The following is a 26,503-nucleotide window of genomic DNA, read 5'->3' as shown; positions in this document are numbered from 1 at the left end:
AGGTGGCCAGTGCTGGGAGGGATCACATGGTTCTAGAGCTACAAGAGGAAAACCCTGAGGTCCCTCTTCATGGGGTTAAACAGGCAACCGGGGGAGACTTCAGAGTTCCCGGATCCCTTGCAAACTTGTCTGGAATCGGGGGCAACCACAGGGGTACTACATCTTCCACCATTGCTGCTGAGAAATGCCATCTCAGGCTAAGTTGGGTATCAAAGCTTCCTCAAAGAAGAGGGCTAAAACAGACTGTCTGGTTGATGCTCCACCAGAAAAGACTAACAGTCAGGCAACAACAGCACTACCAACAAAAACTCAGCTGATCACAGTTACAGAGTCCCGTCCATGACACTTGGTGTGATTCAGGAGAAACTGACTGGCTCTGGCTGGCTCACCATAAGATGGCTGACAACTCTAATGTCATGGAGGTGGCCTTTTTAGGCTCATCTTCCTCCGCATCTGGTCCTGCAGATCACTGCTCTTCGCCGTGGAGGGACTCCTCAGCTTCTTGAGTGGAATGGCTGTCGCTGACTAGGGTATCACTCCCCCTAACTCTTTCCTCGTGGCTATGCCCTAGAATTTGCAGTATTTGGCTGCATGGCTTGGTGCCCATCTTGGTAGCTGATCTCTTTAGATTCTTGGACCTTCTTCCAACCACCCACCAATCAGCAGTGGGAGAGAGGTACTCTGTATGCTTTTAGAATTAATATCTTTCATTACACAAATTGGAAAGAGCATTTCCACTGCACCATCAACATCAACATTTTTTATTTGATTTTATTTGTGCCTTAAATGCAGGTGCCAGATCACACAAGTGCTTCAAGGTACCGAAGTCATCTGGTTGCAGCAAAAATGTAAAAGCATGAACAGGTCATTGAAATTGAATTAGTGCCCGGCGAGAGACAATCAGATTGTTAGACGCAATCTGATTGGCTCTCGCCCGGTCCATACACCACGCAGAATCCCTCGAATCTTCATCCCCAGTGGAGGGGTGTGGCAGCCCTCAGCCAATGAGGAGGTTTGAACCGGGGCAATCCCTGCTCCGAGCCTCCACGCGGCTGGAGGCTGCCATCCTCCCTCGCCGGTGATTCATGTAAGTGTTTTCTTTCTTCCTCCCCCCTCCCCTGCAAACAATCCCTTCCCCGCCTTCCCAACCCCACTTACCTTCTTTTTTTCTCCTTTTTCTGGAGCATACGTGCTGGGAACACTTCTGTTCCCCAACGCGTCTGCTCCGGTGGCCGCCATGGAAAGGGAAACGGACTCCGTTTTCCCTTTCCCGGCGGGCACTTTTCTTGACATTTTTTTTTCTGTTCCAAAACACTGCAGCATTTCGGAACAGAAAAAGAATGATATTAGTACCCAGGTATTGTGGGCCAGAGTACTAACAGCAATAAACCCTTCGCCGTGAGGGCATTACTGAGTCAGGTAATGCCCCGGGGCCTTCGTTAAGGCCCTTACTTCACTCGGGCCTGTAACTATGGACCCCGGGGCATTACCTGTCTCGGTAATGCCTCCGCGGCTCGGGGCTTATTGCTTAATTATATTAAATACTTTCAAGGCACAAGAGACTAAGTTCCAGAATTGCTAAGGAGACATAAAGGAGCAGGGGGGGGGGTCAGAGAGAGAATGTGTTAACCAAGGTGGAGGGGGTGGTTGTAGAGAGTGGCGTCTGGTGTGTCTAAGTGCTTGTATAGTTGAGAGGATGAAAGAGGGAATGGAGTCATGTGGGTGAAGAAGTGCCTTATGAAATTTGAAGCAGGTGGTGTGCCAGGTTTGTGACTGAACGTTGGCAGTGTACCAGTCTTTGGTTATGAAGTGGGAGAATGGAACAACAGGCTCCCACCAATCCCCTCTCGCGCTTGGCCTAGAGGATCACGGCCTAGGCACCCGCCACGAGATGAGTTTGCCCATCTACCAGACAACCAAATACCTTGGTACAGGAACCTACGGATGTGCCCACCTACCTGCCCTACCTGCCCAGCAGCTCGCCCTACCCAGGCCGACACCTGCAACATGGATCAACTCGACTAAACCAACACATCGTTAGAGATGCCATGACGACCTAGCCAACGGTCACACCTTTACGACCATGCACACTGGACACTCCTACACCAACCTACACGAAGAATATACTCAACGCTATGACGTAGGTGACGAACACATCCACGGACGTGCATCTTTATTATTTTTCACATAGGCTTTTAAGATGCAGAAACGCAAGACGCACGATGAACTTATCTAAATGGCTTGCTTACGCTTCACATAAACCCTATAACCTAAAGCGCCTGTGCACTCAACGGCTCCATTTATGCACCTGATTCAAGTAGGCCGCAAGCAAGAGCTTCCATGAACATTAAAAGGAACAAGAGTCCGGTTGCTGATCCTGCAGAATGAGCTCGGCGAAAAGCAGACAGCCAAGCCACAATGTTGCAATCTCGCACGCCGCACACCAACGTCAAGGTCGCACCTGCAAATTAAACAAGGCACACAGTGGGAAAAACAATATTAATTGTGCAGAATTCGGCCTCAAACACGGTCCCGCCTCACGTGACCAAGCCAAACCTGAAAGGATGCCAAGGCTAGGAGAATGGAGGCGCCTGGATCCCTCGTTACAAGACACAGGCAGATACAAATAAAAGACTCAATGGACATCTGCGACAGTGGGAGTAGTCGGCCTTCCAGCCTATGAATAAATCCTCGCATTGTCTACACGTACCCATAGTGAAACATTGTTGCAAATGACAGGTACACCGCGAGCTGGGAACGGTGATGGTCCCAGGCTGGGAGGCTCGCGAGCGCACCAATCAGAACATGGGGCTCTTATCACCTACGCCATTAACATTGACCAATCCTCAGGGGTCTTCATGTAACAATTCTCATGTATCTAATTGCAGGGACAACCCAGGTATACCACCTGACTGACCCTCAGCCACTAATACCCTTCTCTATATGTATGCTATACTAACCCTACCACTCAAGTAACCAATCCAGAGTGGAGATAGGTTTTTTGCTAACTTTTCGAGGTGACGCAAGTAGCGCGTCATACCAAGGTAAAAAGGGCCTGCGAGCCCCACGATTGTGTGTGTGTCAGGACGGACGCGTACGATCCTTGACCCATCCCTGCCGTTTGTATAATAAACAGCAGAACCACCTTGCTTCTTGCGTGTGCCTCATACTCATTTTTGTGATACGCGGGAGGAGTTGGGGCCTCCCTGCCCGGAGGTCCGCGGACCGCCCAGCCGACCCCGGCAGAATTTCCCCCCGACAAGTTGGAGGCACTGCTGAGATCTGTTTAAGGTCTGCTTTTATTTTATTTTTCTGAGTGCTCCAGCTGCGAGGAGGTCCGGCGGCGCGGCCCCCTCTGCCGCTGCCCCCTTCTGAGGACTACAGGACCATCGCGGAACTGCGAGAAGACCGGACAGCGCAATCCGGATATTGGCCTTCGGGAGCCGGTTGAGAAGTATCCCGCCCGCGGTTGGCGAGTGTCCAGACGTTGTCCAGACGAGGGGAGGTGGCGAGCCGCTTGGAGGGGTGCACGCAGTCGAGCGGCCCCGCATCGAGAGAGCTTGGTGAGTATGCCACACCCAACAAGCAATGTGGAATTGTGAGGGAGGGGGGAGGTGTTGCACAGGTGCGCGGCGAAGGTTTGACAATTTAGTGTTGGCTATGAAATGAATGGTAGCCGAACGAGTGCGAGAGCAGTCGGCTACGCTACGCGAAAGAGGGGGGCGGAGCACGAAAAACATCACGTGCGGCCGCTCGTAGACACTGATTGGCCTAGGTCGCGACTATGTGTACAGGTGTGTGTGTGCGGTTTCCTACGATTTGGTGATTATTGATCAATGAGTAGATGAGGATCCCTATTGATCGAGCAAGAAACTCAATAGGTAGATGACGTTTCCCTGTAGGCGGTAGCTAGGTGGTTGCCCAATACGGAAGATAATTGGCTGGTTAAGCCCTCCTGTCGAGGGGCGTATCACACGCGAGGCGACGCAGCGTGCGCAGTCCGATTATATATTGTTGATTACCTTGTTCCAGGCGTGACAGGAAGACAGCTGTGGGGTTAACGGGGGTAGAGTGCAAGTGTATTAAGAACTTACTAGTAGTTTGAAGAGATCGGTGACGTCACCAGTAGGGCTTTCATAGGATATCCCGAGCACAAGGCATCTCTCTTTCGGAGGGTGGTGGGGAAGAGAGTTGTGGTAAGGGAGTGGAAACGGAGATAAACGGTAACGAGTTGATCGGGGAAAAGGCGAAACGGGGAACGTGGCTGCGCACGGAGAACGCCGGCCACGGTAAGTATAGAAGAGGGAGGAGGAGCAAATGAAAATAGGACGACTGTATAAGAACGTCACAAGGGGTACGCAGCCGTAGGGGGCTACGTGCGCCTCGGCCGCAGGGGGCCGTAAGGGTGTTCTGTAAAGGAAGACAAGAAAGAAAAGAATATACAAATGTAAATACTATATTTTAATAATTTTCCCTAGCAGACTATCGCAAGTCCCCAAACTCACGGGGCCAGGTAAAGGTAAAAGGTTGTGTATTGTAGGTGTTAGTAAAATAACAGCTACCAAATAGGGGAAGGATAGCAAGTGGAGCGCTGCTATGTCACACGGAGCAGGATCGGGAGGGTGGGGTAACACCCTCACTACCCCACTACAGCACATATGCAAAACACTGTCACCCCATCGGGAGAAATTGATCAAGTATAGCATTGAATGGACACAGGGGACGGACAACAAAATGACAACCCCATGGCCGCCTAATGGTAGCTTCGATTCATATACCCAACATTCGCTATTAAACCATCTGCATAATACATACAAGGGGAAGAAGTTGACACACCATGTGGAGGTGTTTATGAGTAACTGTCTCACATGTCAACAGTTTACGGCCGGTCACACTCTGAAGGTGATAAAAGGTACTATACCCCAGCCAGAGGGACCCTTCCGACATCTCCATATTGACTATGTTGATATGATCAACGTATGTCAAGGAAACAGGTATATGATTGTAGTAGTATGCCCATTTTCGAGGTGGATTGAACCAGGGCCATGTTCACACCCAGATGCATTCAGAGCAGCTAAATTCCTAGTGAGGGAGGTCTTCCCCAGGTGGGGGGTGTGCGAGGGACTGCGGTCAGATAATGGCCCACATTTCGCAAACAAAATGTTCCAGCACATCACGTCCTTATTGAGCATCAAGCATAAATTTGCATGTGCATACCACCCACAGGCCAACGGTGTATGCGAACGCCTGAACGGCCTACTAAAAGAGGCAATTGCAAAAATACAGCAAACAACAAAAAAGAGTTGGTTGTATTGCCTTCCGCTAGCCCTATTTGAGCTAAGGAATAGACCAGGTTCCGACCACCACCTCACCCCTCACGAGGTGGTTACCGGACGTCAAATGCGCCTTCCTCTGACACCAACATCAAGAGCATTCACAGACCACGATAGTACTGCCACTGTTTTTGGTGATGAAATGTACCAATATGTGTCTTCTTTGATTGCTAGTGTAGTGTTTGTGTCTCAACAGCTCGAGCGCAGCCGGGACGGGTCTAACAGTGATCAACAAGAAGACGCGGATAAAGAATTGGAAAAGGAAAGACTGTGTAAAATTGCTAAAGGTGACCACGTGCTACTCCGCAATTTCAACAGGAAGTGGAACAGCCCACACTTCACTGGCCCCCATCTGGTAGAGGAGATATCAACGAGAGCAGTAAAGCTACAGGACAAACGTGCCTGGAATCACCTACATGACGTAAAGATCTACAAACTCCAGACCCGACCCAGCGCCACCGACGGGGCCATCGGAAGAACAACAACAGCGTCACCAACGGAGGAAGAGACTTCTGCCATTGCTGACGGCTTAAGTGTCCCCATACCCTGTCAACCCCCACCCCCAGATCCCCCAGAGACAACTATTGGACCCACCCACCCCATGGTCACACGATCAAAGAGTAAACAGACTTCCGCCAGCTAAGCCCCAAACCCTCTGCCCATTGACCCCCTACCCACTACAGTAACGACCGAACTGAAGGACATTGTTTTGCACATATACACACGTAAACACTTGAATGTTCTCTTTTTCTTTTCTCTCGCACATGCAGGTACTGCGTATTATTGTACTGTTAAGAAAGTAGCTAACTAACAAATTCACTGCCTAGGAGTAGATGGTTCCCTCAGATGATAACTACCCAGAAGAATTGTCACACCAATTTGTATATGAAGTAAGAAGGCCAACGTACCTGAACAAAAGGAGGGTACTTGTCTACTACACAGCATTCCTCTTGGCCATAGAATATTCAATGCCCCACCTCCACCCATGCTTGCCTGCCCTAAGAGATAGATTACTTAGAGTGGCGTGGGAACATACTTACCCTACCACTCAAGTAACCAATCCAGAGTGGAGATAGGTTTTTTGCTAACTTTTCGAGGTGACGCAAGTAGCGCGTCATACCAAGGTAAAAAGGGCCTGCGAGCCCCACGATTGTGTGTGTGTCAGGACGGACGCATACGATCCTTGACCCATCCCTGCCGTTTGTATAATAAACAGCAGAACCACCTTGCTTCTTGCGTGTGCCTCATACTCATTTTTGTGATACGCGGGAGGAGTTGGGGCCTCCCTGCCCGGAGGTCCGCGGACGGCCCAGCCGACCCCGGCAGAATTTCCCCCCGACAGTTAGTTTGTAGAAGGTGTTGAATGTGGGTTCTTGTGAGATGTAGTCTGACAGTTTGTTCCATAGAGTGTGGGCAATGAGGAAAATGATTTACCTCTGTGTTTTCTGCACCAACATTTGAGAGTTGTTCGTTTAGTCCTATTTGTGTGGGAAGGCAAGCTTATGGAATGATTTGAGGCATGAGGGGGTAGACGAGTGGAGGGTCTTTAGGATTGTGAGTTCTATTTTAGATTTGATGGGCAACCAGTTGAGTGTTTTTAGAGCTGGAGTGATATGGTCATAAGGATTGAGGTTTGAAATGCATCTTGCATATTTATTTTGGATAGTTTGGAGTGATTTTAGGTTTTCTGTGAGGACAGACACATATAGCGTCAGGTTTTCTAAACCTGCCATAGTAGGTAAAAAACCTGCACCACATCTCCTGCCGGTATCACTACATATTATCCCCACCAAAAATATTGTCGTATATATGGTCGTCTGGAACGACCATAGACCATATTTTTGTATGGGGATATTATTGCGGGGATATTCACACATGGAACCCTCCTACCTGGAAGGCTCTGGCAGCCTTACTGGACCCGGAGATATGGTGCACGGTAGGACCCTTCAACACTTATAAATGACGGTCTGACAACCTGGGGTCAATCCCTGTGGTGTGCAACCCAAAACTGAAATGGGTTTGTCCTTTTTCTGTTACGAGCGCTCGTCTTTCAAACAATTAATGGAACGCAGCGGAGGACTGCTGCGTCTTTCATCAGCTCTTCACCATGCATGAAGGATTTTCATGACTGTCATTGCAGGGGACAAAGTTCGGATTTCCACCGTTAGATATTTATCAAGATTATTGTGCTCATGGCTTTCACTGGCCATGTGCTGCGACTTTCATGTTTCCCAGAGTGGATAGATAAGACTTTAGCACGTTCAGCCCCCATCCCGCCAAAACGATTTTGCGGAGGATAATCCATTAGTGCATGCGAAAATTGACGTGCACCGCTGCAAGGGGGTGAAAACCAAAAGCTGGAAGAAGAGGTGTCTACATCTCAATATAGAAGCATAGGTAGGCACAGGCGATATTGTATAGCAGTAGTGTAATATGATGTATAACAATGACAGTGCACACAGGGGCATGGGCAGTGCTTAAAGTGGGCCGGGCCTGCCAGGGCCGGCCCCCGGCAGTCTCCAAAAGTGGGACTGAGCCGGGGCCCTGCCGGCGCCCCCCATCCCACACAACATTGGCGGGATGCATTATCCCGCCGCGACCGCGATGGGAGATGCGCCCGCCAGTTTAATTTCAGGCGAGCTGACAGAAGTGCCAGCCAGGCACAGCGTCGCTGAGGCTGGCTGGCACTTCTGTCAGTCACTGTAACTTCCCTGATGACCCCTCAGATGAGGGGTCATCAGGGAAGTTAGAGTTCCTTTGTTTGCCCTCGCCAGGTCACTGACCCTCAGCGAACCTGCGGGCTCCATGATCTAATATGCAGATTAGATCACGGAGCCCGCGGGTTCGCAGAGGGTCAAAGGCGCCTCGGGCTCAGTGATCTATCTGCTCTGAGCAGAGATCACAGAGCCCGAGGCGCCTTTCTCCATCGGCAAAGCTTTATAAAAGATGCCTTGAATTGTATACGTTTCAAGACATCTTTTATAAACGTAGAAATATTTCTATGTTTATAAAAGAACGCTTGAAACGTGCACAATTCAAGGCATCTTTTATAAAGCTTTGTCGATGGACAAAGCCACCTCGGGTTTTGTCCGTCCTCAACGCTTTATAAAAGATGCCTTGAATTGTTTACGTTTCAAGCCGTCTTTTATAAACATAGAAATATGTTATAAATCTCTATGCTTATAAAAGGTGGCTTGAAAAGTGCACAAACCATAGTAAGGAAAGCACACAAGTGTGCGTAAATTACTATGGTTTGTGCACTTTTCAAGCCACCTTTTTATAAACATAGACATACGTAACATTGGTATGTTTATAAGGCTTGAAAGGTACACAAACCATAGTAGTATGCATACAAATATATAAATGCTCACATACATTTATATATTTGTTTGCGCACCTTACAATGATTTGTGCACGTTTTAGGCCACGCCCACAATGGAAGCCACGCCCCCAAACGAGCCCCCCCCCTCAATTTCTTACCCCACTTAAAGCCGTGGGCATGGGTGTGGGAAATACTGAAGCATCGCCATACTTGGAGTGAGGCCTAGCATTTTACATTCTCTGTTGAAGGTGTAGCAGCATGGAAATAAGAAATTCAAATGATTTTCCCTTTCCTCATGCCCCAACAGTAAAGCTGAGAATACTGTTGTGCTGAACCGGTAGTGGTTCAATTGTATCAAACTGTAGGCCTGCGAATCTGGAATGAAATGTGGATGGCGAGGCAGGGGGTAGGGCTGCGCCTGTCCCGAAGGACAAACCCATGGGAGCCAGGTTAGAGGTACGGAGCTGCTGAAATGCATGGTGTAGATTTAGGGCACTGGGTCCCCCAGAATGATGGCCACCCCATTTGAACTTCCACGCAGTTAGGAAATAGAGTGTAAAAATCCTTCAAAATTGGGGCAAGTTATGCAGTCCTCAAGAGAGCCTTATGGGGTGTGCGAGGTACAGAACATCCAGTGATTTGTGATACGAGGAACGAGAGGTGATGCCAAAATATTCAGAACTGCAGTTGAGAGGAATGGCTTGGGTGTCCGTGTGTCTGGTCTCAAGAGAAGCGCAACATTATTTAATTATTTAATTATGTCAAAGTGCCAATTTGACCTCAGAGTTGCCCACTGAGCTCATGCAAACCACGTTATCAGGTATTTTGTATTTTGCATTTATTTAGTTTTGATATAGTGCTATACACCAAAGCGCTGTACATAAGAACATAATGGTACATTTAAAATGGAGAAAAAAGAAGAAAAAGAATAGAAAACACAGCAGATTTCTGTGTTTACATTAACCTTCTTAACCAGTAGAAAGAAGGAAAGATCTCAAAGAGACCCGGAAAGTAGGATAGAGAGAAATGGAGCAAAGAGAGAGTGGGAGAGCATTCCATTGTAAATGAACCAGAAGAGAAAAAGAACTAAAACGAGACTGAGGACAGGGAGGGCGAGGAACAATAAGAAGGGAATGGGAAGAAGAGCGGAGTGAGCGAGAAGGGGTATAAAATGAGATAAGGGAGGAGAGATATAGGGCTGCAAGGCCATGGAGAGATTTCACAACTAAACATAAAACATTACATTTTAAACAGTGATGAAAAGAAAGCATCCCAGGCCAGCCAGCGAGGACGAAATAGAGTCACAAGGAGCAAGGAGACATAGAACCTGCATAGAGGCATTGAATGCAGAATTCAGAGGATCTAGAAGAGATAAAGGAAGTCCAAAGAGGGTAGAATAACAATAGAAGAGCCGTGAAAAGATGAAGGCAGACACCATGAGTTGATTGGCCTTAAAAGTCATGAAAGGACAGGTTTTCCTAATATTGTGCAAGTGGAGTCGACAGGAACGGGCAGATAGAGAGATGTGATGACTAAAGGAGAGATCTGAGTCTAAATAAAGACCCAGATTGTGGGCTGTAGAAGAAGTAGGTAACTGCGCTGGGGGAAATTATATGAATGAGGGAAGGGGAGGTGGAAAGGTGGTGGAAGGAAAGAAAACAACCTCAGTTTTACCAGCATTGAGCACCAAGAAGTGGTTTGTCATCCAAGATTTAATAGCAAGGAGACAGGCGCTGAGTTTAAGGTGAATATCATCAGTGAAGTACGGGAAAGGCAGCAAGAGTTGCGTGTCATCAGCGTAGAAATGGTGGGATAGCCCAAAAGAAGAAATGACACCAGCAAGTGAGGAGGTATTGAGCGAAAAGGGGAAAGGACCAAAGACAGAGCCTTGAGGAACACCATAAATAAGCGGAAACATTTTGGAGAAATCCCTGGCCCAAGAGACTGAGAAAGTCCTCTGGCACAGGTATGACTTGAACCAAGATAGAATAGAACAAAAGAAGAGAGGGCAGTCAATAGAAGCGTGTGGTCAACAGTGTCAAAAGCTGCAGAAAGATCCAGAGAAATGAGAAGATAGGAGTGTTTAGAGTGACGTGCAGAGTGTCGGGAATCCAGAACAGAAAGGAGAGCAGTCTCTGTGGAATAGCCAGGACGGAAACCAGACTGAAAACAAGGAACAATGGAGTTACGAGAGATAAAAGTGGAAACCTGCAAATAAACAATGTGTTACCCGAAGTTCATCACGATAAATTAACAATGGGGTCCTGGAACACCAGAGGATTTGGATATCTGACCTCCCGAAGTGATGTAAATCTGGGTAATTTCGATGTTCTGTGCCTTCAGGAGTCCTGACTATGTTCAAAACTGACTATGGATGGCTATGAATTGGCATTTACTACGGCCTTTAAAGGTCCCAAAGGCCGCCCCCAGTCAGGCATAATTGCAGCAATTCGATCAGACGGCAATCTCCATTTTAAAAAAATGTTACTTTTGTCGGAATTCATTCAGGCTACTCTGATCTCCTGGCAACGTCCGGACGTTAAGAAAGAAACAAAAAAAGACACAGTAGAAAATATTCTACTGATTAGCACCTATTGGAACCCTAGGTACACATCCAATGAGATCTTCCTCGGAGTAACTGAATCTGCTTATGAACTATACAAAATCAAATACACAATCATCAATGAGGATCTAAATGCAGTCTGCAGTGACAAAATGCGTACCATTGAAACCTTATGAGGTTCAGGAAAACCGTCAGAATGAGGACGGCAATGGATAACCCTCATGGATTCGAAAGATCTCCATTACTTGCACCGGATGACAAAAACAGCGACACTGGGTGTTCCAACATGGGAACGAGACGAGATGAGAGCAACAATCGACCACACTTAACGTCTCCCGAGAATTCCTGGTGCTAGTAGAAAGTTTTGTAGTTTTAAAAACGAAACAAAGTGATCATAATCTACTAATAACAACATGGGGAACGTCTCGACTGGCGATAAAGAAAATGTGTTCAGAAATTGAAAATTGTGGAGGCGGATCCCCCCTGAGGCTTACTCAAGCAGCCATTAAGAACTTGACGACACAGTATTTAGAACTCAACTAATTCCGTAAGCAGGAGGTCTCGATTGGAGTGGACTATCAACCCCTGCTTTCAGTATATATCATGCCAAAGAGCAAAAACAACAAACCATCGAAACCACACACTCATGAGTATAACCAACAACTAGTGGATAAAAGAAAGATCCTAAGAAAAGCAAAAAGGACCACAACAAAAGTCAACACAGAGGAAAAAAACAACGAGGCAAAGGTAGCCGAACAAAGTTATAGAACATGGCTGAGGGAGCATAAGGCTCAGCTCTACCAAGCAGACTCAGCGACAATGCTATGAGCCGTTTGTGGAAGGAATCCTCAGGAATTCTGGACACTAATAAAATGTACTTCAAAAGAAACAAATTCCACCCTACAGAACAATGTGGGTGAGCAAAATTGGATCGACCATTTCACGACCTTATATAAAATAACAGAAGAGACTTTACCAAACAAACGCAAACAAATGGTAAGTCGCTGGATGAACCCGCACGACACAGAAAAGGATTCAAGCTAAAATAAAGAAATTAAACTGTTCGCGAGCTCTGGGACCGGATGGGATTACACATTTTGATGTAAAAAAAACATCCTGAGGTATGGTCACTTTTTATAAGTGAGGTTTTCCTAAATTGTAAGAAAACCAAAACAATACCGGCATTTTGGAAAACGGCTTGTGTGTTGCCAATTTTCAAGGAAGGTGCCAAAGACAACCCACAACATTATAGACCAATAGCCCTTTTGGATACAATAGGTAAACTCTTTGGATGCTTGGCACTGGACAACTTCCAAGAATGGACCAGACAAAGCGCCACCTCAGACCCCTTTCAAGCGGGATTTATTAAGGTCTTGGGGACAACAGCAAACATCCTGGCGTGAAGCTGTGTGAAGGCTAAGATCAACGAGGGTAAACCCTGTGTCTTCCTAGCATTCGTTGACCTGGTCCATGTGTTTGCCCGGGTCAACCGGAACATTTTATGGAGTAAGTTGGACAAACAGAAGTGCCCTAGATCTATCCTGGACTCGATAATGGCCTTATACTCAGGAACAACTATCTATCCGAGTATATGAGAAGTTGTCCAGACTCCTCTACGCGGACAACATCATTTTAATGGATCAGACCATGAGTGGTTTTCAGCGGCAACTATCCAATTTACAACTTTACATAAAGGACAACAATCTTGAACTGAATGAAGAAAAAAACAAAATAATGTCCTTCGAGAAATCTACTAAAAAAACAGGACAGCAAAAATGGACTCTAGACGGAACTTTATTAGAAAAAGTTAAAAGCTTCAGATACTTGGGAGTAATCTTGAGTAATAGTACAACCGAAATCCCGATGCAGGAAAGTCTCTATGCAAAAACAAAGACTTTGATAGCGGAAATCTTGATTGGGGGATGCTGAAGGCTGGTCCTGCTCTATCTCCAGAAAAGGTTTACAATAAAAAAACTTAAAAAAATAAACTAGAATGTCCTAGAAAATCAATTAAAACTAAAAAAAACAATAACAAAAAAATAGAACAAAATAAAGTAGAAAGGGAAAAGGGAAATCAAAGGGAAAAGTTCTGTATAGGTAAAGCTTCTCAAAAGGCAAAGCTGCCAAAGTTAACACAATGGCAACTTGAAACTGTCTTAAAAGCAATAACTAAGTTCCCACTTCAAATGCATTGTATAGGTGTGAATAGAGTCTGAACCAATCAGGTCTCGACTTTAACAACGCGCACTTTGTGGATAAGCTAAGCCCTATCTTGGTCACCCTATGCAGAAATTGAGATCTTAAGAGAGATTAGTATGTTTTTCGATCATATTATGTAAACTTGTGCATACAAAATTAGCAATCGCATCATCACTTATTCTTACTGTCAAAATCTCAATCATTTATATTTTTGAAGTATTTATACTCTTTTGATTTCTTATTTGCCTCGAATCTAAATCTGCATCTCCACCCACAATTATAAAGAAGCTAACACACAGATCACTGGTTAGAAAATATGATTTTTACTTGGACAAGGGTGCTCAGCCAATCGGGTGGCTGGAAAGGCAGGCAAGGATATACTGTGTACTGCCTGCATTTGCCAGCCACTCAAGGCCCTTCCCTGGGTTGCACCATCTTGACTGTAGGGAGACAACAGGGAGCTTCTTCATGTTGCATACCCAGGTGCCCACCCTGCCCCCACATGAAAGAGACCCCATTCCCTTTCCCCACCTTCCTCCCTCCCCACTTACCTACTGGACCAGAACGTTGTGCTCTGGTCCTGGTGAACCTCCAACATGCGACCTCTGTCATGTAAATTGAAAATGGACTAAGTCCCTTTTCCTATAGTGGAGGGCATTTTATTTTTTTAATGGGAGAATGACTTGCGCAAAACACTTGGAGCCCATCTCCCGTAACAACATTTTTTGAAATTAACTATTCACACCCTACGGTGTGAATAGCCATCAACCCCAGTCAGGGTGCCGTACAGGGCAGGCAATGGCCCACTAGCACTCACCAAGGCTCAGGCTGATGCGCCTTTACCAGCCATGTACGGCGCCCTGAGCGGGCGTGATTGTTAAATTATTGAACTACAGAAACATGCACTATTTTCTTGAGCTGTTATGGGCAATCTCCGCTTCTCTGTCTATAGCTAACCAGGTCACAGCCGTTTGTCAGTCCACCCATCATCAAATCTGGGTCCTTAAGAGGGTCATGCCTATGATCCCCGAAGCCCTTCGTACTCCCGTGGTGGCTGCGTTAGTGCTCTCACAGCTGGACTATTGTAATTTGCTGTACCTGGCACAACAGATTGGTCTTATCCATCGTCTCCAGCGTATGCAGAACCTTGCAGCTAGGTTAGCCACTGGCTCCCCCTATGGGGCTCATATCACGCCAGTTATACGCCAACTTCACTGGTTGCCGGTGAAGCAGCGAATTCACCTCCATTCCTAGAGCCAATCGGGAAGGGCTTGGCGGCAGAGCCTCCCCCCCGCTACTGAAAGCCACGGCCGACCATCCTGGTTTTAGAAGAGCCCTGAAAACCTACTTGTTTTAATTTCTGGTCTTCCATCGGTTTTCTCATCCGAGCAGCCTCCTTCTCGAGCGCCTGGATGCCTTTGGGCGACCGTGCGCTTTATAAATTGCAGTAACATAACATAACAATCTGCATTTGAGACCTCGATCTACGATTTCTCACTCGAATCTAGATCTTCAACTCCTCCTTTCTCCTCGAACTAAGATCTCAGGGAAAATCGCACAGGTTTGTCTACGTGCACTCTTCATCTTTTCCAAAGTGACTCCACCCACTTATCCCTTTCTACCCCTTACATTCTCCATTTGGCCTGTAATCTTTTAGCCCATGACCAGCTAGATTCCAGATAACTCCCACAGGCTCTCCTGTGTTCCATGTACGGCACGGCAGGCTCCCCATTCTAAACTCCCCTACCACCAGAAAAGCAGGCTACATCAGCCTCCATGGACCAGGGTGTCTAATCTCTGGCCCCTGTTCACTCTCACGCCCCGCTTCCTGTGGCTTCAGCTGTTAAAAATCACCTATAACAATCATTCACAAGCTTTGTTGGGGGTCTCCCACTGTTTGCTCCACGGATTTACCCAGCAGGAACCTTGGGTTGATGAAGCCTTTCTGGGCTCTGAAATATGCATAACTGGGATTGGCACAAAACAGCCCTCCCTCTGGTGCTAGCCCCTGCTACTACCTCCCAGCTTGTGGCTAGACCTGCTCTCCATCCACGCACTTGCCACTCTAGACCCTTCCTCAACAGTAGAAGGAAGCATTGCCCTAGATGAGAGGGGAGGTAGGAGAGGAGGAGCCTGACAATGTCCATCAAAGACGCCTGCTTCTCACAGTCCATGAATATTTCAAAGCCTGCCCTCACCTGATTTCATCGCAAGGCCGGCCTTGGTGACTGCCGATCTCCCAAATAATATGAAGAGTAGAGAGAAATAAAAACAACTCAACCATGTGTTATGGTTTATAGTACTACAGTGCGGCTGACAAAGATGAAAGAAAAGAAGCACGGAAGCAGTCGACATAGAAAGGTAACCGTGGGATAACGGACAAGGAAGCAGTCGACATAGAAAGGTAACCGTGCGATAACGGACAAGAGCACAGTACAATAAGCAGAGCCTAAGAAGAACAGGGCAATGCATGTGTGCTATGGGTAACTACCTGACCAAGGCTCAATGTGAGAGACCTCGAGTTGGCAGTGGCCAGAAGCTCTATAGCAGTCATCTCTCATGTGTCAACCTAAACACAAGGTAAAGACGTATCATAGTTGATTTCCATTTATTATTGGCTGCAGGGGGTTTCCCCTCCTGCTATGATGCCTGCAACCTCTATCAACTGAATAACCAGTTACCGACAATACACAATAATAGTGTAAGTGCTCCCTGCACAGGCATCGGTACACTGATTGTAGGTTCCTTTCACAATGCTAATGATTTCAGCACCTGATGAAGATCCCCACACTCACAAGAGCGATTGAAACATGTAGGGCAACATCATTCAGTCCATGACAATTTACAACAGGAAATAACAATATACATAGGACCCTACGAAACTGTTAAATGTCCTTTTCACCGGTTGTCATGTACTTCATGATGTGGTGATATGAGCTTGTTGTAATTGCTCAATAATTGCTTGACTTACTTGATTTGCAAAGATTTGATTATTGCACAGTATTGTCGTGCACAGCACTGTTTGGACCTTATGTATTGTGGTACCTGGGCTGCTTAATTGTGATACATTTTTATTAGCTTTTTTTTATTTTGATTGATCAAAATAAATTGTATTTTAACATGTTCTACGTGATTACCATAATTTATACGTCTTATAGTGTATTTCGGTATTATAATTTTTTCCTCATGCACTGTTCATTAGGGGATGCATTTAAACAGATAAGGGTAGTTTGGTGTGTTTGTCAATGTGAGAGACGTATCATTGTACCAAACAAAACATGCTTTTAAAACAATCATTCACAAATCTCTCCCTTAGTTGGACAGCTCTATTTACTACAAAACAGTTGCCACTATAACAGATGTTTGCTGTGCATGACCTTCATCTACACCACAGAGCAGCTGGCTAAAACCAGGACCCCTTTAAATATGTATCTGAAAGTTCTCTATAACCAGATCTAAAAAGAATGACCATATACTGTGTAAATGGATTCGGAATAGATTTAAATAAAATGTCCAAATATATTGTTTTTCGGAAAAATACATGTATACATTCTGATCACAATGTGGTTGGTGAAGGATTAATGATGTAATGTATGTTACTGCAAAGCACTTGATAATGTGACTGTAGTGTGAGTGCTGAGGAAAGAAAGGATTGTGTAAATGGAAAGTGGATAGTGAATGGAAAGTGATTGTATGTTTGTGGACCTTTGTCTGGAGAGAGTGCATGCATTTTGGATAGTTTTTCAAATGCAAAATTTCAGAATTTCTAAACGTTTTCATTCTTTTTGAAAAATACATTTTTAGATATTGAATATAGTGAAAGTAGATTGCTACTTACTGTACTTTTTTTGGAACAATGCATTAATACATTAAACTGAGGGTGGATATGGTAAACAGCTGGTGGATAGTGTGAATGGCAAGTCTATTTATATGTGTAGTACGTCTTGTGTAGGCATCACTCACAAATACGAGTGCAAATTATGTTTCTATCCTATTTGTATAGTAGGTTTCGTCGACATACACCAACTCTAGGTAAAGAGTAGTGGTATGGGATGAAAATCTTGAAATTTGAAGCATACAATTTTGAGATATGAGTCCCAAAAAACTAGTTTTTACAGCATTATTTTTTATTTTGTAAATGTTTATGAAATATTCACCCACTTTAGCACTCATGTTTGGATGTGGGAAGATCATTTGCGTGCCAAAGTTGGTGACATTTCATGGACGAAGTCAAAAGTCACAGAAGAAATGTTGTTTTCTTTTCCTATAAAAACTGTCATATAACGTGACCCTATGATAAAACCCCTAAGAGTATTGGTTATGAGTTTCCATACTGATTTCAATGTCTGCATATCCTTGTAGAATACATACATATATACATATACTCAAAGCACCATTCCGACCTGATTTCTCAACACATAGGGCAGCATCACGAGTTGGGCGGTAACACCGGCGCTATTAGCCCTACCGACAAACCGCCCAGCGCTATTAGCGCCGGCGGATTTCCCACCGGCGGTAATGGTGCCGAAAATCAGCAGAGCTGGGGGGGAAATCCGCCATGACCTGGCGGACCCTTAAATGAGCCAGTAATAGCGCTACGGCCGCATTTAAGGGTTACCGCCAGACTCGTGGTGAGGCCCATAATGTTCAGAAAAAGCACATGCCGCACTCTACCAAGTGAAGCTCGAATAAATATTATGATTTCCTCGTTTGCTGAAAGTTTTTTCAGACACATCTGAACTAACAGCCGGAGGTTCTGGAGGGGATATTATTACAAAAATAATTCTCTGAATTCCTATTAATGTAGGTGTGTTTTGGAAATGAACATGTGCACATTCATCCTTACCCTGAGACCAACCTAAGGCAACATTACATCGAGATGATGTCATGGCCGTTCTACTCTCTCATCCAAACCTTTATGCTGTCTGAATGAGTGTATATGTCTCACAGTTACTGACACGTTAATATTAGAGTGAGCACTGTGAAAAAAGAAATGAGTACAAATTCCATTGTGCATTTGGTACTTAGTGATTGTGCATTTGGTACTTAGTGATTCAAGCAAACATCACAGACATTTGTATCAAGTATATAGATCTGAGTTCATTCTTATTTTCCCAAAAACCTCTTTGATTTTATGCAAACCAGGCTGGAATCTTGACTGATGCTATTCGTCCCCTACCACTTTTTCATAAGGGTATTTCGAAGGAATACAGTAGGCGTGTACAAGATGTTCCTTCTTGGAATGATAGCATTTCATCAATAAATCATTTATTGGGTTATTTTATTGATTGATAATGTGCTTTTCTCAGTAAGAAAAATGTGACTTTCTTACTATGACTAAAATATATACTGGAGGTTATTATTAGAATTGAACACAGACGAATTTAAAAAAGAGAGTTTAGAATATAAGTGCAGTTAAAAGATTATTGTTTTTTTATTTGTATTAGCTGCCTTGGAATAATAACACAGCCCCCATCCCTCGGGATGTCTGCATTTTCTCCTCTGGTAGCATAACTTTCAGCAACAGCTGGGGTGGTTCTAGCAAGCGCAAACTTGACAGCATTGCTCTGACCCGCATACAAATAAAAAGAGACACTGAGTGAGAGAGAGAGAGATAGAGATAGAGAGAGAGACAGAGAGAGACAGAGAGAGTGAGAGAGAGAGAGAGAGAGAGAGAGAGAGAGAGAGAATGAGCGAAAGGGAGAAAGTTGTGCAGTGAGAGAGGTAAAATGAGAGGGAAAGCTAGATCAGCGTATGACACACAAGGTACAGCTAGTAAATATGATTTATCGTGGACAGTGGTAGTGAAGAATGCATTATTCTGATTTTAAAACCTTGGCAATGGCTACCAATAAAATAATGTTTATTAAAAAACACAAAGGGCCTCATTCTGAGTTTGCCAGTCCAGAAACAACGGCCATGCCCAACAGGTCTGACCCTCCCGGGCACAGAGGCCACTGTAGGCAGACCTGTCATGGAAGCACCGGCACCGTTAACAACGGTGCCGGTGCTTCTGTGGTCCCCATTCCCAGAGAGTTCTATGGGAGTGGCGACTAACAATTTGCCGGCGCCTGACTTCCCGGGCCGCCGGGGTTGTAATCTCCCGTTGGCATTGGGAAGTCAGGTGCCAGTAAATAATTATGGGTCCGGCGGCAACCTGCTAGTAGCACCAGCATGGTTACCACCGGACCCGTAATGAGGCCAATATTGTAAAGGGAAACAAATACCTTTTCCGCATCTTTCATGTCAGCTAACATCCACGATGTAAATCCTGGAAGCTGAGACATATATAGCAAGATATACATCTCTTGAAATGATCTAATATTAGAGTGAAGAGAAATTATGCATTTTCTTCCCTTCTGAAAATCTCTAAATCATAGTATTATCAGGATAACTTACTTTACCATTCAGATTCCCAGGTGGGAGTTAGGAACAGCCATAAGGGTAGCTTGTTGTTTAATTTAGTCAAAGCATTCACAAAGTAGAGAACGTGCCATGTAGAGTTATATTATCACAGATCATGAACAAGAGGTACTAGAATGCTTAGAGAAAAGTACCTTATCACGTAGACAAGCCCGTTAAAGGAACCGAGGGCTAGAAGCACACACATAGAACCCATTAATGCCAACACAGGATCAATACCTACAGGAAAGATAGAAAAAAGGGATAAGATCACGGCCACTGGATTTGCACAAAAGACTTCATCACATCCTTATGGTTTTGGTAATCACATTTTATCAAAATATAAATTAAAAACAGAACAAATCAAGTCAAATCAGGTCAAACCAATAACTCCAGAAATACAGTGACATGTGGAAAAAATGAAATGACATGACAACACATTTGAAAATGTCTTTTACTACACCTGGGAGTGTCAACTCACTTAAGCAATAGAACCCGAGGCGTCGGGGCATTACAGATAGGGTAATGCCCTGGGGCGATAGTTAGAAGCCCGAGCAAAGCAAGACTTTAACGTTGCTCTGGGGGCATTATCTGACCAGTACTGCACCCCCTCGGAGGGTTCTATTGCTATAATTCCCCAGGCTCATTGTACTTGAGACAAGGGTACTGGGGGACCGGGGTTTTCAACTCGAGAAAAAAAAGCAAATAAATTGGCCACCAGGGATCGGGGAGAAGGGGAGAAGGCCATGGTGGCCATTAAATCATGAATGAAAAAGTAAACAAACAAAATGGCCACCATGGAACGGGGAAAAGGGACTTTGGCACGCAAATGGACTACACGTAGTCTCTTCTCCCGTACTATGTTGGCCATTAAAAAGATATGAAAAAAGAAAACAATGAAAATGGCTGCCATGGATTGATGTGAAGGGACCACACACAGTCTCTTCTCCCTTACTGTGGCAGCCAGATGGAGAACGGGAAGGAACTTCGAGGGATGCATTGTGTGTTCTTTCAAAGTGAGGTAAGTCTTTGTGGGCCAGGTAATGACCCAGCGAGGGCAAATCAGATTGATTGTTACAATCTGATTGTCCCTCACCGGGTACTAATGAATAATGCAATAAAGTCTGATTTTCATGCTATCCGCTATGAATATGTATGTCAAACACTTTGAAACAATTCCCTTTAGTGAAGATAAATTATTTGCATTTATCATGTTTAAACCCCTACTAAATTATCAGTAGGTCGCAGAGCACTACCCTAACTTTATTGCTCTTATATTGGAGCTTATTATTGTCAGATTTATATACAGTACAATATACTGTCCCCTTTGAGAGCATGCTCCGCTGGTTATTGTTGCAGACCGACCTAGTTAATGCATTGCTGCAACGACACCTGCATTAGGACGAAGGTAACTGGCGCTGGTTCCTGACTGGCCAATTATTATTTGTAACTTAACATTTTACAGTGTTCCCAGATTGACCCTGGGTGCCAAAAACTGGAAAAGAGTGGGGCGGTAGCTTAACTGAATGATAACATTTACAGTAGATGAAATAAAGGGCAAAAAGGGGTGCTTCACAGAAAGGCTTTGAGCATCGTTCTACGTGTGGCGGTCCAAGAATTAGGGTGCCAGTCGCACCGTAACAGCACCCTTTCCGGACCACCACACTCCAACTATGCCTTCTGTGGCCATTGCGCTCGGCAGGTCTGACCTGCAAGGCGCAATGGCCCCGGACGGCCAAGGCTTCACAGAAGCAACGGCACCGTTAACAATAGTGCCGGTGCTTCCATGATCCCATTCCCGTGGAGTCCTATGGGACACCCTGGGAATGCAGACTTCCCAAATCCAGTACTTGTAATGTCCCGGTGGCACCAGGGTATCAGGCGGCGGATTCAGTGTTATGTGGACGGCGGCAACCCGCCGCTAGCACCAACAGGTTACCGCCATCCTCGCAATGAGGCCCTTTGTGTTTCTCTCTGTACTATCTGAAGACTCTTGCTAAAATGATGTCTGGTAGGCTAGAACTTTCCTTTCTATCATACAGTATTCTACACCTGTAGGGAACCTACCTTTTGCTGTAGCCCGCCAACACAGACTGTTAACGGCTTTGGTAGTGTGAGGCTGCCCACTGGAAATGCTGAAATAACTAGCTGTCTTCGTGTTGGAGCGCTGCCTTCTCCACATGTTGAGGTCCAGATTATCCTTTCAGTGCAACCGGAGTTAATGAGCTTGACCCCGCAGCCTGTGTTCAGAGACTTCCTTTGATGAACGTGACCAGGGTCCAGCTTGGACCGGCAGCCGCATTGTGCTGGCCATTGGGCAGTTTTTTTCAATTTTTTCTCGAATGTGCACTAAACCAGCTGAGGCTACTGTGTCAGGCATGAGTGAGCTTTGCATGGTTTTCCCTACTTCTAAAAAATGAGGGTTGATGGCTGGGAGGTGTCACCATTTAAGGGTTAAGTCTTGCCCTAAATACTGCTATTAATGTGTAGTCTAGAGGCACTGTGGGCTAGTGTAAGAACATCAAGTAGCCTTCAAAATAGCAGCAAACCTGCTATCTGTGAAGTGCTTTGGACACTCACCCCCCAGTGGCAGAACTCAAGTCGTATTGCCTCTTGTGTAGAGTAGTCCATAATTATATGAAGCTTCATTTTCCACTCCACCTTCCACTATGGCCCCCTTTACGTCCCCATCCTTGGGATTTTCTACCATGAGCTCCACCAGTCCAGTCCCCTTTTTATAGGAGTGCCTCAGGAGATAACTGTGGGAGCTGTTGCATCCCCATCATAAATACACATTCACCATATTATATATTTGCATTTTTGCTTTTGCTTGTTGGAGAACTCTTCTTACAGGTCATTGTGTGTGCGCAATTCCTAGGCAGACATATTAGTAGACTAGCAAGAACAACTTGCCACGACCTCCGCATATAATTGTCCTACTCCAACTCTGGTTGGGGCGATGTATAGGAACCCCAAATGAAAGCGGTAGAAGAGATAGTATATTTTTAGAAATTAGTGGGAGCAGAAGGAAGAAACATGTAGGAACAAGGTGAATTCAATAGAACTGGTGAGTATTCAGCTGTTTACAAAATGTAAGGTCTTGAATTAATGGGGATGTGGCCCGCTCACATGTTTATGAGGGAAAGTCTAAGAAGAAGCAGATGTTTGGAAAGGTTTTGTGCAATCTGTGTGTTGCTTCTATGGATTAGCCCAGATGGTCAGCTCAGCCATCTACAAAGCAAGTGTGTTGTTTTATGTGCAGCGACTAGAGTAGAGAGCAGATATGTGTAGCAGATATGTGTAGGTGTCTCATGAACTGTGAGTAGTCAACACTGCCTTAAGGTTTGCCTTCCCACGTCTTCACTCCATGGACCAGGCTTGCTGTTGACGTTTGAACACATTGCGGGCAATAGCAATACGGCTACCGCTTGAGATGGACTATGTCGATAATAATAAGTGGTGTCAGCTGCTGAGGGTACTCAAAAAGACATCTCATTGTGTGTCATGTAGAGCCAGCACTGACCACTTGCAGAGTCAGTCACTTACGCGCACTTACACGAAAATCCATCTCGAATGACTTTCACATCCTGATAGTTTTGTTTATCCATCTCTCTTGTAGCCTCTTTGTAGAACTCTTTGATTTGTCACTGCCCTGTGTCTTGGCTTACATCTACCCAGTGGAATGTTTTGGACTGTACCTTAATGAGCCAGCAAGATTTTATTGAGTGCAATTGATTGTATAAATTCTCTCAAACGTTCTGATGGATAATAAACAAAGGCAAAGTACACAACAATATAAGCAGAAGTTGAGGAGAAGCATAAATAAACGACCTGAAGCCATGAATGCCACCTGACCAAGGACTAGTTCCAATCAACATACATACCGACGCACAGACCTCACAGTGCAACGCTACTGTTAAAGATGGCAGGCCAAATCCGGGCTACCCACACTCTGCACAGTGCTCTGCTGCTATTGAGAGTTTATGGTCTTTCCATCTAATGCCATTGCATCTAATGCCATTCCATCCAATTTTTTCCATCTAAAGATTACATCTAATGCATATTTTTTATTTTATTTTTATTGGGGGATCCCACCCAAAACCCCCGTTTTTAACCCTTTATAATGCACCTAAACAAAAATTAACCCTTTACCCCCAAAAATATGCATTCGATGCAAGATTTTTAGATGGAAAAAAATGGATGCAATGACATTAGATGCAATGACATTAGATGGAAAGACCAGATACCCTATTGAGCGTGGTCTGCACTTTAAATAAAAATAAAAGATCAAAATAAAAAAGAATGCATCAACATTGTCAACATTATCTAATCATAATGAGTGAGCTAGCTCTATGTATTATAACAATGATTGAGTTTACATTTCAATGGTTGGTGGATGCAAATTGAATTGGAATACAGTTTAAGAGATCAATACCATACCAACCAGGAGGTAAACAGTCTCCATGTTGATTTTCTTATGAGCCCAAGAGTTTCCTTATCAAGTTATCTAGAAATATTTACAACATTACTTTAGGTCATAGAGGACACCATGTTTCAGTCCTGGGCTTTGCTTTTGCTTCTGCCCTGTATATTCAATTTAAGTGATCTAGTACTACACATCCCAGAATGCAACGGACATCAAAATGAAAGACAGGAACCAAAACATGGAGCCAGATTTACAAAAGCAAAAGGAAAGTATAATTGAAAAAACGCGTTGTAAATCTCGTAAATCAGGTCCATGGTATCCCAGTAACATGAAGTCATCTGGCAACCATAAAACATACCCTTTTGCTAGTTTGCTGAAAACTAATAGAATTAGTAAAAGTGGAGGAATAACAAGTAAAATAAAAGTAATTAGCATTGCTATATAACAAAAAAAAAAGAATGGCACTATTAGTCTAACCTAATAGACTGAGGGAGTGGTCATTGTCACAGGATAATGACCCGCCACCAAGTTAAGTTGGGGAATGGGCATTATCCCAAGCGATAAGCACCCCTTATGTGGTCAATAAGGCTACTAGCACATAATGCTACTAGCAATACATGCTTTTGAGTTTTGGTGGTGAATTAAAAAAGTGATTTCATTAATGAGTAAAGTGACAAGCTCAGTAAATTAAATGTGGATTTATTTTGCAGACTTTAAATAATAAAGTTATCTTCATGAGTTAAGTATTTTAATTTCAAACTTAGTTTAACTGAAGTGGGTTTAACATGAGCATGCATTAGGCAGCATGAAAAAGTTTACTTTTTTCTATAAAAAAAGGGGACCTCCCAGAAAGGATGTGTCCTGTTGAAAGAAACCTTGCCTGTAAATTGCATTGTTGTTTCCCTATCTGCTTTTGAAGTAAACATTGTCAGAATGCAGTCAATACCAGCTGTTATTGACTGCTCGCTGAACATTCTAATTAGTTGAGATGAGGTCAGTAACGATCGTCATGTGCTAATGATAAACCGATTAACTGCATTTGTTACAAAACATTCAGCAGTCTCTGCCTCACTCCTGCACCCTACTTTTCCACCAAGATTTCGGTTCATCCATGTGGGAGACCCTCCTCCCACAGACTTTTCTTCATCCACCAACCAAGTCTGGTGAAACGCTTCCACGCAGGTTCACCAGCGCACTGCTTCAAATGCCTTGCCAACCATCCCCCATACACGTTCAAGTAAGACTTTGTCCCCATAGTCCCCACCACACAGATCCTCAGCCTGGTAGGTTGAGAGGGCATCAACCTGCCTATCAGCTTCAAGCCCATGGCATCGCCAATGTACGTAGCCCCCTTTGTGAAAGGATGATTAGCCAACCATATTGGTCAGTGCTGTAGCATATATATATATTGTATATCTTATTTTATTTATACTGTAATCTCTTTGGAAAATAAAGTATCACAGAATGTGGTTTACCATTTTGATTCTGAGAGAAGAAAAAAACGGATTTCGATAAACTATATTCAAGCTGACAAACTGACACAAAATTGTGGCATCAACTGTTAACAATGCTTTATTAAAAGGAATAGGGAAAAAGGCTAAGAGTCTGATTAAGAGTTTTGTGGTATTTTCTTTAATAATACCGTTGCTGCATGCTGCTGCAACTGTATGTGTCGGCATGATTACAAGTCATGCAGACTCAAAGGTAATTCCCCATTTTGCAGTCCCATTGGAATCCATGGGGATTTTTTATCACTGCATGCAGTTATTACCGCATGAGGTAATTACTGCATGCCGAAATGCATCTGGGTTGCGACAGTTACCACCACACAAATTCTGGTGTAATAGATGAGTTTCATCTTGTAAAACAGCCAGTATTCATAGACAAAGGATGTTTAATCACTACCGCCAAACTTGGAATCAGGCCCTAGAGTTCAGTATTACAGGCTGGCCAATTGGTAACTTCCGAAGGCCTCCTGCTTACCTTAAGAACTCACAGCAAAGGTAATATCCTTGGACTCATCATCAACGGACTGCCCACCCTCCATCACAGCTCTCCCATTGCGCTCGATTGGTCAGACCATCTGTCAATCCCGTTTGAGAGTAGTCACACAACACCTCTCAAGCGTACCCACTGCAAACCAAGTTACCAAGCCTCCGGATCCTTCAAGAACTTCAGAAGACCTCACCTCACTAAACTCTATCTCACTTGGGCTGATGTACCTCTTACGAACTAGGACTGCAACTCGCTTCTCCAAG

General features: G+C 44.7%; 1 protein-coding gene across 2 annotated transcripts in view; it reads right to left on the bottom strand.

The window, feature by feature from the left end:
• The window catches only part of GUCY2F (guanylate cyclase 2F, retinal), a 720,767-nt gene that overhangs the window by 407,553 nt on the left and 286,711 nt on the right, over positions 1–26,503 (bottom strand). For both annotated transcript variants that reach the window (XM_069612625.1, XM_069612624.1), the window contains exon 5: positions 19,975–20,059. In XM_069612625.1, coding sequence (XP_069468726.1) covers positions 19,975–20,059 — 85 coding nt within the window. The remainder of the gene's footprint in view (positions 1–19,974; positions 20,060–26,503) is intronic.

This window comes from Ambystoma mexicanum, chromosome 5p (assembly GCF_040938575.1).
Source record: "Ambystoma mexicanum isolate Mex_15411 chromosome 5p, UKY_AmexF1_1, whole genome shotgun sequence".
In the NCBI taxonomy this organism is placed as follows: domain Eukaryota; kingdom Metazoa; phylum Chordata; class Amphibia; order Caudata; family Ambystomatidae; genus Ambystoma; species Ambystoma mexicanum.
The sequence above is the reverse complement of the archived record's forward strand: the minus strand, read 5'-3'. Positions and strand labels throughout refer to the sequence as shown.